Consider the following 14717-nt stretch of genomic DNA (forward strand, 5'->3'; position numbering starts at 1 on the left):
GAAAGTGTGAATAAAATGAATAGCTGACTTGAGAGTATGGAGGAGAGGAGGGGAAGGAATAGGCCTGAGTGATGATCACCTTAACATTTTTGGTATTTTGGGCTACAGATTACTTCAGACTTCCAAGCAACCCAGAATATTACCTACCACATTTCTGGAATAGGAGTGGATCAGCCCCCTTTGGGAATCTTCATTGTTGACAAAAACACTGGAGGAATTAACATAACAGCCATAGTTGATCGTGAGGTAACCCCAAGCTTCCACGTAAGTTTGTGTCCTCGATATCGGCCACCCTTCCCCTGGTGCACAGTGGCTTTAGGAGGTTAATTTAGAAGAGAGATCAGTGCATGAATCCATCCACCAACAAATAACAATATTAGTCCCTCTACAAAGAGCCTCCCCTGGACTTCCCCGGCAGTCCAGCGGTTAAGACTCTGCGCTTCCTCTGCAGGGGGCGCAGGTTTGATCCCTGGTTGGGGAACTAAGATCTTGCATGCCTCACAGCATGGCCAAAAAATTAAAAAATAAAATAAAACAAAGAGCCTCCCCTTATGGTTGTGCCCCTGAAGGAATACCCCAGGAGGGTGCATGAGCGCTCAACTCCAGCACGCTGTTTGCCAAGAGCTTCATGCTGCCAGGAGACACGTACCAGCCTGCAGGAAGGTGCAATTTGCCCAACTGGTACGCCCAGAGTCGGCACTTTTTCCTGCTTTGTCTCCTCTCTGGGGAAATACTTTTCCTCTTTGCACAAAAGCACTGTACATGCCAGGAGAGGCCTTGTCTCTACAAGTTTTAATAATAGGCAAACTAAAGTTTGTAGAATGTTAATTAACATTTCCCCTCCTTTTCTAGATTACCTGTCGTGCTCTCAGTGCCCTGGGACAAGATGTAGAGAAACCACTTATACTAACAGTCAAAATTTTAGATATAAATGACAATGCTCCAGTGTTCTCACAAAGTATGGTCATGGCTGAAATTGAAGAAAATAGTGCTTCGAGTAAGTCTTAACTACCATTTTTAATTTTTTTTTTTTCAGATACAAGTATCACTATAGTACATCATTTTTACAAGCTAATTTATCCTCTTAGTTTCATCAGTAGTTTTGAAGAAAAATTCGTCAAGATAACCTGAGTCTTCCTTTCTAATATTTGTGGTTGAGCTATTTGTCCACTGCCAGTGTACTATATTTCCAAGTTGTGATTGTTATCAAGTCAAAGCTTATCCTACTCACAAAGCTAAGGAGGTGGCTTTAGGCAACCTGGATGCATCAGTTGGGCTTTTTTAGATTATAAGGGACAGAGATACACTCATTGCTTGGATAATGGGGGGGAAGGGAGAATTATAAGTCCAACCAGCAAGGGAAAAAATAAAGAGAAAATAGTCCCAACCAACCAAGGCTTAGTGAGAAGTGGAGGATTTTTACGGAAGGCAGTGCAGCTCACCTGATTGACAGAGACAGTAAGAGATATTGCAAGTGACATGTAATATTTTTTTAGCACACAGTTTTTTTGTTTTTTTTTTAATTAATTAATTTATTTTTGGCTGTGTTGGGTCTTCGTTTCTATGCGAGGGTTTTCTCTAGTTGCAGCAAGCAGGGGCCACTCTTCATCGCGGTGCGCGGGCCTCTCACTATCGCAGCCTCTCTAGTTGCGGAGCACAGGCTCCAGACGCGCAGGCTCAGTAGTTGTGGCTCACGGGCCTAACTGCTCCGCGGCATGTGGGATCTTCCTGGACCAGGGGTCGAACCCGTGTCCCCTGCATTGGCAGGCAGATTCTCAACCACTGCGCCACCAGGGAAGCCCCACACAGGTAGTTTTAAGATTTTTTTTAAATTTTTTTAAATAGATTTATTTAATTAATTTATTTATTTAATTTTGGCCGTGCTGGGTCTTTGTTTCTGCACACGGGCTTTCTCTAGTTGCGGAGAGCAGCTTGCAGTGCGTGGGCTTCTCCTTGCGGTGCCTTCTCTCTTGCGGAGCACGGGTTCTAGGCGTGCGGGCTTCAGTAGTTGTGGCTTGTGGGCTCTAAGGGGCAGGCTCAGTAGTTGTGGCGCACGGACTTCGTTGCACCGCGGCAGGTGGGATCTTCCCAGACCAGGGCTCGAACCCATGTCCCCTTCATTGGCAGGCATATTCCCAACCACTGTGCCACCAGGGAAGCCCTCTAGTTTTAAGATCTTAAAAGACAAAGATCAGTTTGAAATTGTGCTGAACATTTCATGTGAACATAATGTCAATCTTTACATATTCTTTAATAAACTTCTTCTGTATTCCTAGACTCACTGGTGATGATCCTAAATGCCACAGATGCAGATGAACCAAACAACTTGAACTCTATAATTGCCTTCAAAATTATCTCTCAGGAACCTGCAGGCACACCCATGTTCCTCATAAGCAGACACACCGGGGAAGTCCACACTTTGACCAGTTCACTTGATCGAGAGGTAAAGCAAGGCACTGGGGAGCGTTCAATAACTCAGGATTCTGTTGTAAGAATGCTAAGAGAGGTGACTCCTTTCTACCTGAGAATGAAAGGAGGAAGGAATAGAGGTTCCCAGGACTCACGTGGCCCAATCTAGGGAAACTCCTTGCATCCTAGTGTGATTCTGCTGGGGTGGGATGTGTACTTGAGACCTGCGCAATCAACTGTACCTAAGGAAACAAGTATCAGCATACCTGTGGGAGTTAAAGCGGGGGAGTAAGGGAAGGCATTGCATGCACGACAGAGAATGAACCGGGGTTAATCCCTCATATGATGGAGGAGAAGGAAATTTCTTAGATGGAGGGAGAAATTTCTATCTGGAGTAAAGCCTTCTCTGGTGTCATGCTTTTTCTCCTGACTTCTTTCAAATTTACTCCTACTTCCGGAATACTAAAGAATCCCGTTCCTCTCTCTGCTCCATTGTCCTACCACCACATCTCCATCAATGCACGCTACCCCATCAGACTCTGTATAACTTTTATACAAGTGATTTTCCAAACAGACCAGCAGGGAAGCTCTGTAAGTGAGTTTCCCTCCGATAAACATCCCACCATCCTCATTATCCCTTTTTGCTCTAAGTGTACTATCCTGCCCTAAGAAGCTCAGAGAAAACCTGTACTAGCCTCAAAAAGACTTCCACCTAACCACCCAGAGCCCCACATACCTCCTCTATGATGGGCAATGAAGTGCGTGTGGTCCTTCTAGAGAATGAACCACGAACTTGAATATTTTCACCTCCTTCCCATAGGAAGCAAGTAGTTGTCATTCATATCTCTGGCACTAGAGATTAATAATTTTTCTTTATTTTTTCTCCAAATTTAGCAAGTTAGCAAGTATCATCTGGTTGTGACTGGTACAGACAGAGATGGAGAAGGACTTGTAGCACAATGTGAATGTAGCATTAAAGTGAAAGATGTCAACGATAATATCCCAAGCTTCACAGAATCGCAGGTGTGCCTTTCATTCCTTGAAAAATAATTATGTATTTTTTTTTATGGTATACCTTGCCATCCTAATACAGGATTCGCCTGCTTGCTGGCTTTTATTTAAGCTCTCTGCACTTTTCTTTTAAAATAAGCTATTGTAAAATATAAGAATTCAGTAACCAGCAAGGAGGCAATACATAATTAGAGAATTAATGACTCATGCCATTCAGAATGAATATAATTCATTTAGATAAAACCTGCCAGTGAGTCTTAAATTTTGCTTTTTTTAAAAATATTTTTTATTTTTTTAGTATTCAGCAAGTATCAAGGAAAACACTTTAAGTTCTGACTTGCTTCGATTTCAAGTAATAGATTTGGATGAAGAGTTCACAGATAATTGGTTTGCAGAGTATTTCTTTACCTCTGGAAATGATGGGAACTGGTTTGAAATACAAACTGATTCCACAACTAATGAAGGCATCTTGAAGGTTGTTAAGGTAAGGTCTGATTTCCCTTCAGTGGGAAAAATATTCTGTATTAACCAAAACTATTACTATATTTTAACCAAAACTGTCATAAATAAACTTTATTCACTTATGAATAATAATACCACTTCTTTATAGAAAACGTAAAAAACACATAAAAGTAGATAGAATTTTGAAGACACACATAGCCCCATTACCTAAGGAAATTCTCTTAACATGTTGATTTGTTTCCTTCCAAGCTATCACACTTTCTATAGAAACACAAACACACTAATATACATATATTTATCGGTGTGCCTGTTTTATGCGCAAGAAAGTAAAACACACTTCCTGACTTAAACTCGGGAACAGACAAGAATACATGGAATAGCTGCTTGTGAATTTGTCACCTTACATTAAATGGATTAGCTACGGTCCTCAGAGGGAAAAAAAATGTGACTTTTTCTAGAACATGGAAATGTAAAAACTAAATCTGAAAAATAAAAAATAAATAATTGAGTAACACTTCCATTTAACAGGCTTGGCTACAATAGACCCTTCATCTGAAATAACATAAGGCTATTTATGCCTGGATATTGTATAGACTAGAAAAATATTACCACTATTTCAGGACATTCCTTGCCATAGAACATTGGACTATATGGGAGCTTCTCTCTTTAATTCTGTGACTCCAGTAGAATGACAGATCCATAATATGCCTTAACAGGGAGATCCCTGGAATTCTAGATTGTTGGAAGCCACATAAGTGGTTGCTATTACTCTGCTTTTCAGAGTGGGTTACAGCCATCCTCAGTTGCAAGGGTTTTGTTATAAACTCCCAACAATGCCTAGGAATGAGATATTCCCAGTCTTCTGTGTTGGTGTCATCCAGTCTCCCAAACTAGAAACCTGGGCCTTGTCCTTCAGTCGTGGCATTTTCTCACCACCTAGAGCCAGACATCAAATTCTGCCCTAGAAACCGCCCTTAAAGTCTAGCCCTGGTCTTCCTTCTCACAGCCTGTGTTTTTCTCAGCCTTGCCCCCTCCCTTCCTGATTGACGTAGCTACCTCTTGTGTATACTTCCCTTCATTCTCCTTCGACCACATTTTTCTTAAAGCCAATTTGGACCAGCTCCTCTCCTCTTTAAAAACTTTACTTGTTCTCCATTGGCTGTGAAAATGGCCCTCAATCAAGATTGTCCATGTGAATGACCTGCAGCTTCTCCCAGCCTGCGGCAAGTTAGGAACTACTGGTTCAGTTGGTCTGCAGGGAAGGCCAGGCAGCAAGCGGTTCTTAAAGGCTCCTCAGGGGACTCTTAATATGCAGCCAGGGTGATGACCTCCTGCTGGCCTTTGAGATGACCTTCAGCCCCCTCAGAATAGCATCCAAGGCCTCTCAGCAGTCATCTCCCTATCACCTTCTGTAACTGGTATTTGCAAGTGCTTTCACTCTGCCTGAATAACTCCTCTTCAACCTGTATCACTCTGCTCACATGAAAACCTCTCGGAAGCCTTTCCTGACTTTCTCAAGTACAAGTCTTCACTCGCTTTCACACATAGACTCTGTAATCTCTTTTGTCAATTACCCCTTATATTATAATTACCTATTTAAGCATCGTTCTCTTCTTCTCCACTAGGAAACACTTGAGCCCACAAAACCAGTCATTGCAAAGTTAAAACTCAAATCTGGTTCTCATACCATAATTATTTTCAGTTATACACAAATGTAACCGAAATGAACATTTCCTTATCCCATCACCCTTAAAAAATTTACTAGTGAATGGAAAAAGCTATCCTGGGATACCTCAGGCCTTGATTTGGGCCACTCAATAACAGAGTCAAACAAATAGGTAACACACAGGACTATCTGAAAATGGTTCTATGAAGAGTCGGTGGGCCACCCACTCATCGTTTTGCAGAGGCCTGTTTGCCAACCAAGTTTATTAGGATACTTTATCTTTGCCAACAGGGAATTTTTAAAGCCAGAAAGGATATTATTGCACAGGAATCCAATAACTATTCTGTGAATGGACGTAGCTGCCATTTACAGGAATGTATTATGGGCCTTAATTAGTTCAGTCCTTACAACAATCTGATGAGGTAAGGGTTTTTTACCAGAAGCAAAAAGTTGAGGATCAGAGATAGTAAAAATTGTGCCCATAGTCACATTAAGTAGCAGAAGCAGGGTTCAAACCATGTTACCATAGAAAATTTGTGATTCTTTCCACTGTACCACACAGCCTGAAGAAACTATAAAGATGTTTTGTTAGTCTAAAAAGAAGTACTCTGCTTTGTAAGTATCCATTACCAAACTGAGGTTTCATGAGTTACAAATTCTAAAGGATTCTCATCACAGCATTGTGAAGATCTGTGAAACCGTTTTGCTGTATAGAAATAAAGGATTCATTCATAGCACGTAACATAGAACTCTCTTGTCCTCTTTCCAGATCATATTTTTGTAACGCCTCTTTCCTTTTAATTTTATTTTTACTCTAGTCTCTAGATTATGAAAAACTACAAAGTTTGCAACTTGGTATCGCCGTCAGAAACAAAGCTGAATTTCACAAATCAATTCTCTCTAAATATACAGTCCAGTCAACCTCACTCATAATCCAAGTAATAAATATGAGGGAAGGAATTGTATTCCGTCCTCCTTCCAAGACATTTACTGTCCAAAAAGGCATAAGCGGTGAAAGCCTGATCAATTATATCGTGGGATCATATCAAGCCATTGATGAAGACACTGGCAAAGCTGCCTTATTTGTCAAGTGAGATTTTATTTTAATATTTTAGTATTCCTTGAATTTTTTTTATTATATTGAAGTTTAGTTGATTTACAATGTTGTGTTAATTTCTGCTGTACAGCAAAGCAACTCAGTTATACATATATAATCTTTTTCATATTCTTTTCCATTATGGTTTATCACAGGATATTGAACATAATTCCCTGTGCTATACAGTAGGACCTTGTTGTTTACCTTGACTAGTTTTAATTTATAAACTATTACAATATAACATCTAAACTATTCTGTGCCAAGGATACAAAGAGATACAAAGCAGCCAACTCAAGGAACCATATAACTCAAGAAGAGGCATGCTATGAGCAAAGGTAGCATAAGCATAAGTTAAAGTGGAAACTAAGAAAAGAATGACTTAGCCTGTCTAGAGAGATCAGGAAAAAGTTTCATGGAGACTTTCAGTTGAGCCTTAAAAAAGAGTTGAATTTCACCAGAAGACCGTGATGCAGTCAGATAGAACAGCACATACAAGACACATATGCCTAAAATAGTAGAGTACCATGCAAAGTAGCTGCTGCAGTATAAAGAACAAGGACACAGGGACTTCCGTGGTGGTGCAGTGGTTAAGAATCCACCTGCCAATGCAGGGGACATGGGTTCGATCCCTGGTCCGGGAAGATCCCACATGCCACGGAGCAACAAAGCCCATGTGCCACAACTATTGTATTCTGCATGCCCTAGGGCCCATGTGCCACAATTACTGAGCCCACGTGCTGCAACTACTGAAGCCCACGCACCTAGAGCCTGTGCTCCACAAGAGAAGCCACCGCAATGAGAAGCCTGCGCACCGCAACGAAGAGTAGCCCCCGCTCGCCCCAACTAGAGAAAGCCCATGCAGCAACAAAGGCACAATGCAGCCAAAAAGAAATTTTAAAATAAAACAATAATAATAATCTTCATTAAAAAAAAGAACGAGGACACAGTTATTTTACTGAGCAGAGCAGAAAATTCAAAAACCAGGCTAACATATACTTAAGGATTATGAAATACTGCTTGTCTGTGCTAATATGTTAAGCTCCTGCTGCTTTTATAAAAGTATATTTCATAGTCTTATACTAAGTATAAATAAATATTAATGAGTCATTTTCATTAAATAGGTAACATTCCATGTTTGGAAAAAAAACTTATTGTTGTTTTCTATTACAAAACAGATACATCTTGAGAGGTAATTATGGTGATTTGCTAACTATTGATTCAAACACTGCTCAAATCAAATTTGTCAAAAATACTGTTCGGGATGTTGCTGTCATAGTTAACAACACAATCACAGCTGAGGTTCTGGCCACAGATGGTAAGAAAAAATATTTTATTTTTAGAGAAATGTTATACCAACTGGCATTTCTTGATGAGTAGATGATTGTGATTATTAACACATTACCTTTATCATTAGATGAAGTTAATTATCTTAGGGGCCCTGGGTCTCAAGTCTGAGGTGGCTAAATCCAGGAGAAGACTGAGCATCCCAGCTTCTCACTGGAGTTTGTTGGACCAGTGAATTCTTTGTTGGTCCTATTGTTGGCTGTTGGGGCAGGAATTTCTGGGTTTGAGAAGGTGGATAAAGATTGAGACAGAAAGCTTATCAGGGAAGCTCAGCTCCAATGTGAGGTGCCTTTGTGAGTTACTTACACACAGAGTGAGTTACTTATAGAGACCTCAAGCACTTATATAATTGAACAATAAAAATCTTTTGAAATGTTTTTAAAATAATATTTACTGACTATGTGTGTTTCCCTAAGTGTAAAATTAATTTATGCTCAAGGCGATCAGCAAACATAAAAATAAAACAAAAGAATAAACACCCAAAATCATGTTATCTGGGAAAACAGAAAAAAGCACTAAGGGAAACAACAGAAATAATTCATAATCCCACCACTGAGAGATTTTTATTTTATTGTTTTTGATTGTCAACATTAAAAAATTTTTCTTCAATAAACTTTATATTTTGGGTAATAAAAATAAATCATAGTTTATTCCAAATACTTTGGCTCAAGCTTTAGAAGCAAAAATCTTTCACACAGTATGGGCTCGTGCAGTAGGATACATTTAAGAAAACTATTATTTTTATGTTGATTTCATTTGTAATCAGTTAATTTATCACCTTATAGGTCTTGGTTCCAAGCATATTAAATTAATAGCCATGCTTCTAATCAAGACATCTGCCAAGTTGATAAATTTAAATTTGCTCTCAACAAGGTGTGGAAATTGGGTGACATCTTTTTACCTGTGGGAATAACGAATACAATTTCTCATGAGTAGATACACTAATCTGGCTGCATGTGAGAGAAATTTTAAAGGTTTATTTATTTAGTTATTTTTTGTACAACTTGTGTACATTTCTCTAACTCTAAAATGTCACTCTTATAGAAAACACAGGTGAAACTGCTACAGGCACCATATATGTCCAACTACCTGGTTTTAATGAAAACTGTCCAACAATTGTCCTGAAAAAGAAAACAACCTGTAGTTCATCACCCTCCGTGGTTGTCAAAGCTATATTACTGGACAACGATGGATATACTGGCTCCTACACATTTTCACAGGACAAGCAAACTATAAAAGTGCCAGAGTGGAAGATCACAAAACTTGATGGTGAGTACTTACTTGTAAAGCTGCTTCCACAAATGAAAGTTGCTGCTTCTTTATATTTCCAGAAGGTTAAGAGAGAGTTCATTTGGGAGCAGTTCCTTTCCAAGAGTAGTTTTTTAAATTCTTTGTAATGAAGATGAGGTCCTAGCCTCATGAATTTCTTCTCTCTTCAGGAAAGAAAAGGGATGATATAATATTAGTACTATTTAATATTTTCTGCTTTTCATGTGGACTCCAATTTTTGGATATCTTTATATTTTTATCTGTACCTCCACGGCACCCCCAAAAAAATAAAAAGATTAGAGTCAGGCACCTATTTTACTGCAGAGCTGTTTAGGCTTCTAAATACAGCCTTCACGTCTGCAGGCTGTCAACAGACATGAAGCGCTGGAGGGGTCAGCCTGCTCAAGGCTGTCACTAGTGGGTCACTAGTCAGGAATCTTGAGAGCATGGTGGACTGAAATTTGTAAACCTATTAGCCAATGGGCAAGAGCTAATCCATCCTTCCTTTTCTCTTAACCTTTATCATGCTAATTTCACATTTCCTCTGTTTTCCAGGAGTCTCACAGAAAAAGCCATTAGACAATAAGAATCTTCTCCCTTTTAGGATTTTATAATGACCAGCAGGCCACTTCAAATCCTCTGTAAATGAACTCACTTATCTCTAGCTCTTTTCTGAACTAATCTTGCTTCCTTTCATGAATGTGCTTACTCTGTGGTACCCTAGTCATAGGGATCTGCCATTGCTAGAGTCACCAAAGGCATCTTGTCCTCCGTGGCCTTCTTTCCTGGGGTCTTGCTGATCCTGGTGTAGGGATCTAGCTCCAAACTGTGCATGTAGCCGAATGGGTTTACCAGACACATGTCCAGTGAAAAGGCTACAAAAGAAACATCATAGAGAGACAGGACCTGGCACTAGACACACCTGTGTGGGTGAGGGTAGGCAAGGTAGCAGTGGTTGGACTAGGTGGATCGGGCACAACGTCAAGGGGCATGATGGGGTCAAGAATGATTCAAGGGATACAACCCTACAGCTTATGAGAGCTGCTGCTGGAGCCCACTTAGGAAGGGATAGCATAGCAATGAAGAATGGAGAATGATCATTGCTCATGAGTCAGAGAAGCAACAGGCCTTCACCACAGGGAATCCCATACAACTGGCATTAGGCTCATGGGACGAGTACTGACAGGAGCAGCTGAAGTAGCAGCAGCCAAAGCAGAAACTCAGTCTTGATAAGTCAGGCACCAAAGCATGGAGTGAGGCGGAAGGGCTACATTCAGAGGTCTACACCAGGGGTCCAGGGGTTGGCACAGACGTACAGAAGAGTGGTTAAGTCCCAGAAGAAGGAGGTCTGGGATTTAAATGATGCCCATCTCCCCTCCTCTTTGGGGGGAAAATCAAGATAGGACTGAGGGGCTTCCCTGGTGGCGCAGTGTTTGAGAGTCCACCTGCCAATGCAGGGGACGCGGGTTCGTGCCCTGGTCCGGGAGGATCCCACATGCTGCAGAGCGGCTGGGCCCGTGAGCCACGGCCGCTGAGCCTGCGCATCCGGAGCCTGTGCTCTGCAATGGGAGAGGCCACAACAGTGAGAGGCCCGCGTACCACAGGAAAAATATAGGACTGAGTTTTCACGGGGGAGAATAATGGGCCCATCTGAGGCAGACAGGAGGACAGGAGGAAGTACAGCCCCACACACCCACTGATCTCCGAAAGCCCTCGTATCTGCTCAAGCCTCACCCTACTATTTGTGACAGTGATGTCTATGGCAACTCTGGTTCTGTTCACCAAAAAGAAAAAAAAACAACAACATAGTTTTCAGAACAAGGAGCAAGATACGCTTTGTTCTACTGCTGATTCGTTTGGTTGTTTCCCTTCAGACACCTCTGCAACCCTAAAAAGCACGGAGCCGGTACCTCCCGGGGTGTACAGAATCTCCCTGGTCGTCAAGGACAACGAGGGCATATGGTGTAAGACCCCGGAGAACTTGACTCTGGATGTCTGTCTGTGTGATGGCAATAACATCTGTAGAACTCCGGGCGCGACCACAGCCCCTGGGCCCACTACTGGAGAGAAGCCTGAGAGGCTGGGGCCTGCCGCCATCGGCCTACTGTTCCTCGGTCTTCTGCTGCTGCTGTGTGAGTATGCCGCAGCATCACCCTGCTTGCACTGGGTGTCAGCACATGCAGAGGCCTTCCCGCTGCATGGACAATGCATCTCCGCAGTTGTTTTAGAGGCAAAGCTGAGGGGAAATGGTATTTTCAGGAAGAATCGGAAATGGCATTTTCAGGAAAAATCAGAAATGTTTAAAGCTAACACGTCACCTGCCAACAATCTGTATTTATAATACAGAGAAGCAAGTCGTATATGTTAGACATATAGAAAACAACACGAGAGACTCAAGAAGGAAAAAAATGAAGCATGAATAGTCTACACACTGGCCATGATGTTCATGGTCAAAATAATGACTTTATCCATGAGTGTGGCACTTTCTAAAATGTCTTTTTTGTATACAAATCTCATGAAATCCTAAAATAAAATAGAACCCTGACCAAATAAATTTAGGGAAAATATATAAGATATCATAAGCCTTGAGCTTTACGATGCACATAAATATATCACAGACTCTGAGAAGTTATTGCTTAATCTAGAATTTCCTCAGAATAGCTTTCTACCTGAAAATATACTCCTGTAAGGCTCTCATACTTAATATATTAAGTTTATTGAACACATTGAGGGAAATTACATACATGTATTATTTTTCAATAAAACTAAAATTTATTCTTTTAATAGGTAGGTTTCAAAAAGTTACACTTAAAATCGTGTGAATCAATTAGTATTTTGAATGTAACAAGTCTCTATTTAAAAGAACTTCATGGCAAATTCTTATAGTGTAAATAAAAGAAGTCCTTGATAAATTCACAGTCACTTCCCTAATTTATTATAGAATCATAGACATTTAGAGTTAAAATGATTATTCAACCTCTTAATTTAATTTTTTTTAATTTATGAGATATTCTTAAACCACAAAGAACAGAAAATTGCCATGACAAGCACAAATATAACCACAACTCAGACTTAACAGATATTAATATTTGCACACATATAATCATATAACATATAACCATCACTCAGACTTAACAGACATTAATATTTGCCATATTTATTCAGATCTCTTTAAAAAAAAAGAAATAAATTGCTATCCATACATTTAGTGGCCTCCTACACATGCCATATATTCTCCTTCCTCTTTCCCCTTAAGTGTTTACTATTCTAAAGTTATCATGCATCATTTCATTTAATAGCTGAAACTGACACTCAGAGTTTCAGTTTTCCAATGTCATGATTAGTCAATTTCAAAACCAAAAATTTTTCAAGTACCTATATATGAGTCTTTATATAGATCAATCAAGTTCAATCAATCAAGTTCAATCAAGATCAATCAAGTTCCCAAGAAAGGGAACTTGATTCTGGTTTTCATGTAGTAGTAGATTTATTCATGTCTAACTCTATGGAAAACATATACCATGATAAAGCTGTAATATATATAATAATATAATATAAAATAAAAGTGAACACTAAGGAATATTGCAGAGGTTTCACAGACTCAGGGGAATCATCCATTTGAGCCTTGGAAAATGAGTAGCTATAGCAAGTACAAAAAGAGGGAAAGGTGTTTCCAAAGGGTAACAGCGTGAGCCAAAGCCAGAAAATGCTTGGCAGGTTTTAGGAAGCACACAGCCTTGGGAGGTTAAAGCAAGGGGAAATTGTCGAGAGTGAAGGAGATGAAACTGGAGAACGCTTTGGGACTAGTTTGAAAGAGCTTACACACACATGGAAAGGAAGGTTGCTGAGAGTATTTGAATAAAAGACTAACACGATCATATTTGCATTTTAGAAAGATAACATTGGCACAGTGTGTACTGTAAATTAAAAAGGAAAGAACAGTTAGGAGATTATTGTAATAGTTCACAAGGGATGATGGAGGCCAGGTTTTGAGCCATGGCATAAGACTGGAAAGGAAAGGATTGATGTGCAAGGCACAATGCGGGTACATGGAGAGGATCTGGAGACAAATAGATAGGAAGAGTGGAACAGAAGTCCATAGGCACCACTGAATTTGGCTGCTACTGAAACCATTAACTGAAATTGAAAATATCAGAGGAAGCACAGATAAGTAGGGTGGCAATGATAAGTCTGATTTTGAAATGTTGAATTTTGAGGTATGCATATATCCTCTAGGCTACTGTACATTTGGGATTGTGGCTCAGGATGACAGTCAGAGGTCATATACTCCGTTATTCCAACAATCACATTTGCTTCACGTGAAATATCACCATTTGCAAAATGTCGTATCTTGAATTTTGTGCAGGACAGAACTTTCTCTGGATGCATATGTAAAAACCTAATACATATTGCACACACAATGATAAACAAGATTTCTAAAAGACTACTATGGCCACCTAAAAATACTGACCATACAGATATATATTCATTACTTTTCAAAACTAATTTGTCCATTTATAATATTCGACCCTTCCCACACATTTAACAAAGTCATAGAATTAAGAATGGCAATAAGCAAAGAAAACCTTCCGAAGTATCACTTATATGAACATTATGTTAAATTTTGAGAAAATGTATTATGTCCAACTTATTTTATTTTATATACTTGGCCTAATTTTTTTCATTTATGTATGTATAAAATATATAAAACTGACCTAATTTTACAGCTGATGTAGCTCATCCAAACAATACTGGCAAGTCCTCATGGCACTCAGTACCATCTTTTATCTATATTAACTCATTTAATCCTCACAACAATCTATGAGGTAGATACTATATATTCTCCCATTCTTTGGATCAGTTAATGGAGGCAAGAAAAGATGACATAATTTGTCCAGCTGGTGAATGGTGAACCAAAACTCAAACCCTAGAAGTCTGACTCCAGAGGCTATATACTCTTAAATCTCTCACTAAGCTGCCAGTAAGTGAACAGAATTCAAACATTAGGATTCAGGTGGCCTCAGCAGGCCAAAGGTGGAGGTGGGGTCACTGACTACCTAGACTGAGAAGTGCCTCCTTTCTCTCTTGGCCCATTAGCCTGAGAATGATGTTAATCTTTATTGCTAAGATGTGACTGATACACACAGAAAGAATGGTAATTACCCAGGCAGGAAGGCCCCTCCAAGCTACGAATTCCTAAGTCACAATTAAGAGTGCAATGATATTAGATCATCACTCTAGTTGCTGAGGGAGTTTGCAAGTTAATGGCTATTCTCTAAGAGATCACTGGAGACCAGATTACCACATCACTATAATGCCCACCTAAAATCTTGACTCTTCAGGTGTGTATTCACTTGACACCATATACATAGCCTCAACATGTACAAATAAATGCAATAATAAAAAAATATATATTACGGAAAATGATTGAGGAACTGAATGGCCACCTTTATCATTCAA

General features: G+C 39.8%; 1 protein-coding gene across 2 annotated transcripts in view; it reads left to right on the plus strand.

Annotated features, from left to right (window-relative positions):
• The window catches only part of DSG3 (desmoglein 3), a 28552-nt gene that overhangs the window by 7907 nt on the left and 5928 nt on the right, over nucleotides 1-14717 (plus strand). The window contains exons 4-12 of one of the 2 annotated variants that reach the window (XM_022586898.3): nucleotides 109-264; nucleotides 853-997; nucleotides 2277-2443; nucleotides 3304-3432; nucleotides 3719-3904; nucleotides 6367-6638; nucleotides 7820-7959; nucleotides 9033-9257; nucleotides 11132-11389. In XM_022586898.3, the coding sequence (XP_022442606.3) occupies nucleotides 109-264; nucleotides 853-997; nucleotides 2277-2443; nucleotides 3304-3432; nucleotides 3719-3904; nucleotides 6367-6638; nucleotides 7820-7959; nucleotides 9033-9257; nucleotides 11132-11389 (1678 nt within the window). Of the gene's footprint in view, nucleotides 1-108; nucleotides 265-852; nucleotides 998-2276; nucleotides 2444-3303; nucleotides 3433-3718; nucleotides 3905-6366; nucleotides 6639-7819; nucleotides 7960-9032; nucleotides 9258-11131; nucleotides 11390-14717 lie in introns of those variants that run through there. The other variant, XM_089895045.1, reaches the window with a different exon arrangement.

The sequence above is a fragment of the Delphinapterus leucas genome, chromosome 14 (assembly GCF_059928025.1).
Source record: "Delphinapterus leucas isolate spDelLeu-1000000601 "Yukka" chromosome 14, BTC_Dleu_Yukka2, whole genome shotgun sequence".
Lineage (NCBI taxonomy): Eukaryota > Metazoa > Chordata > Mammalia > Artiodactyla > Monodontidae > Delphinapterus > Delphinapterus leucas.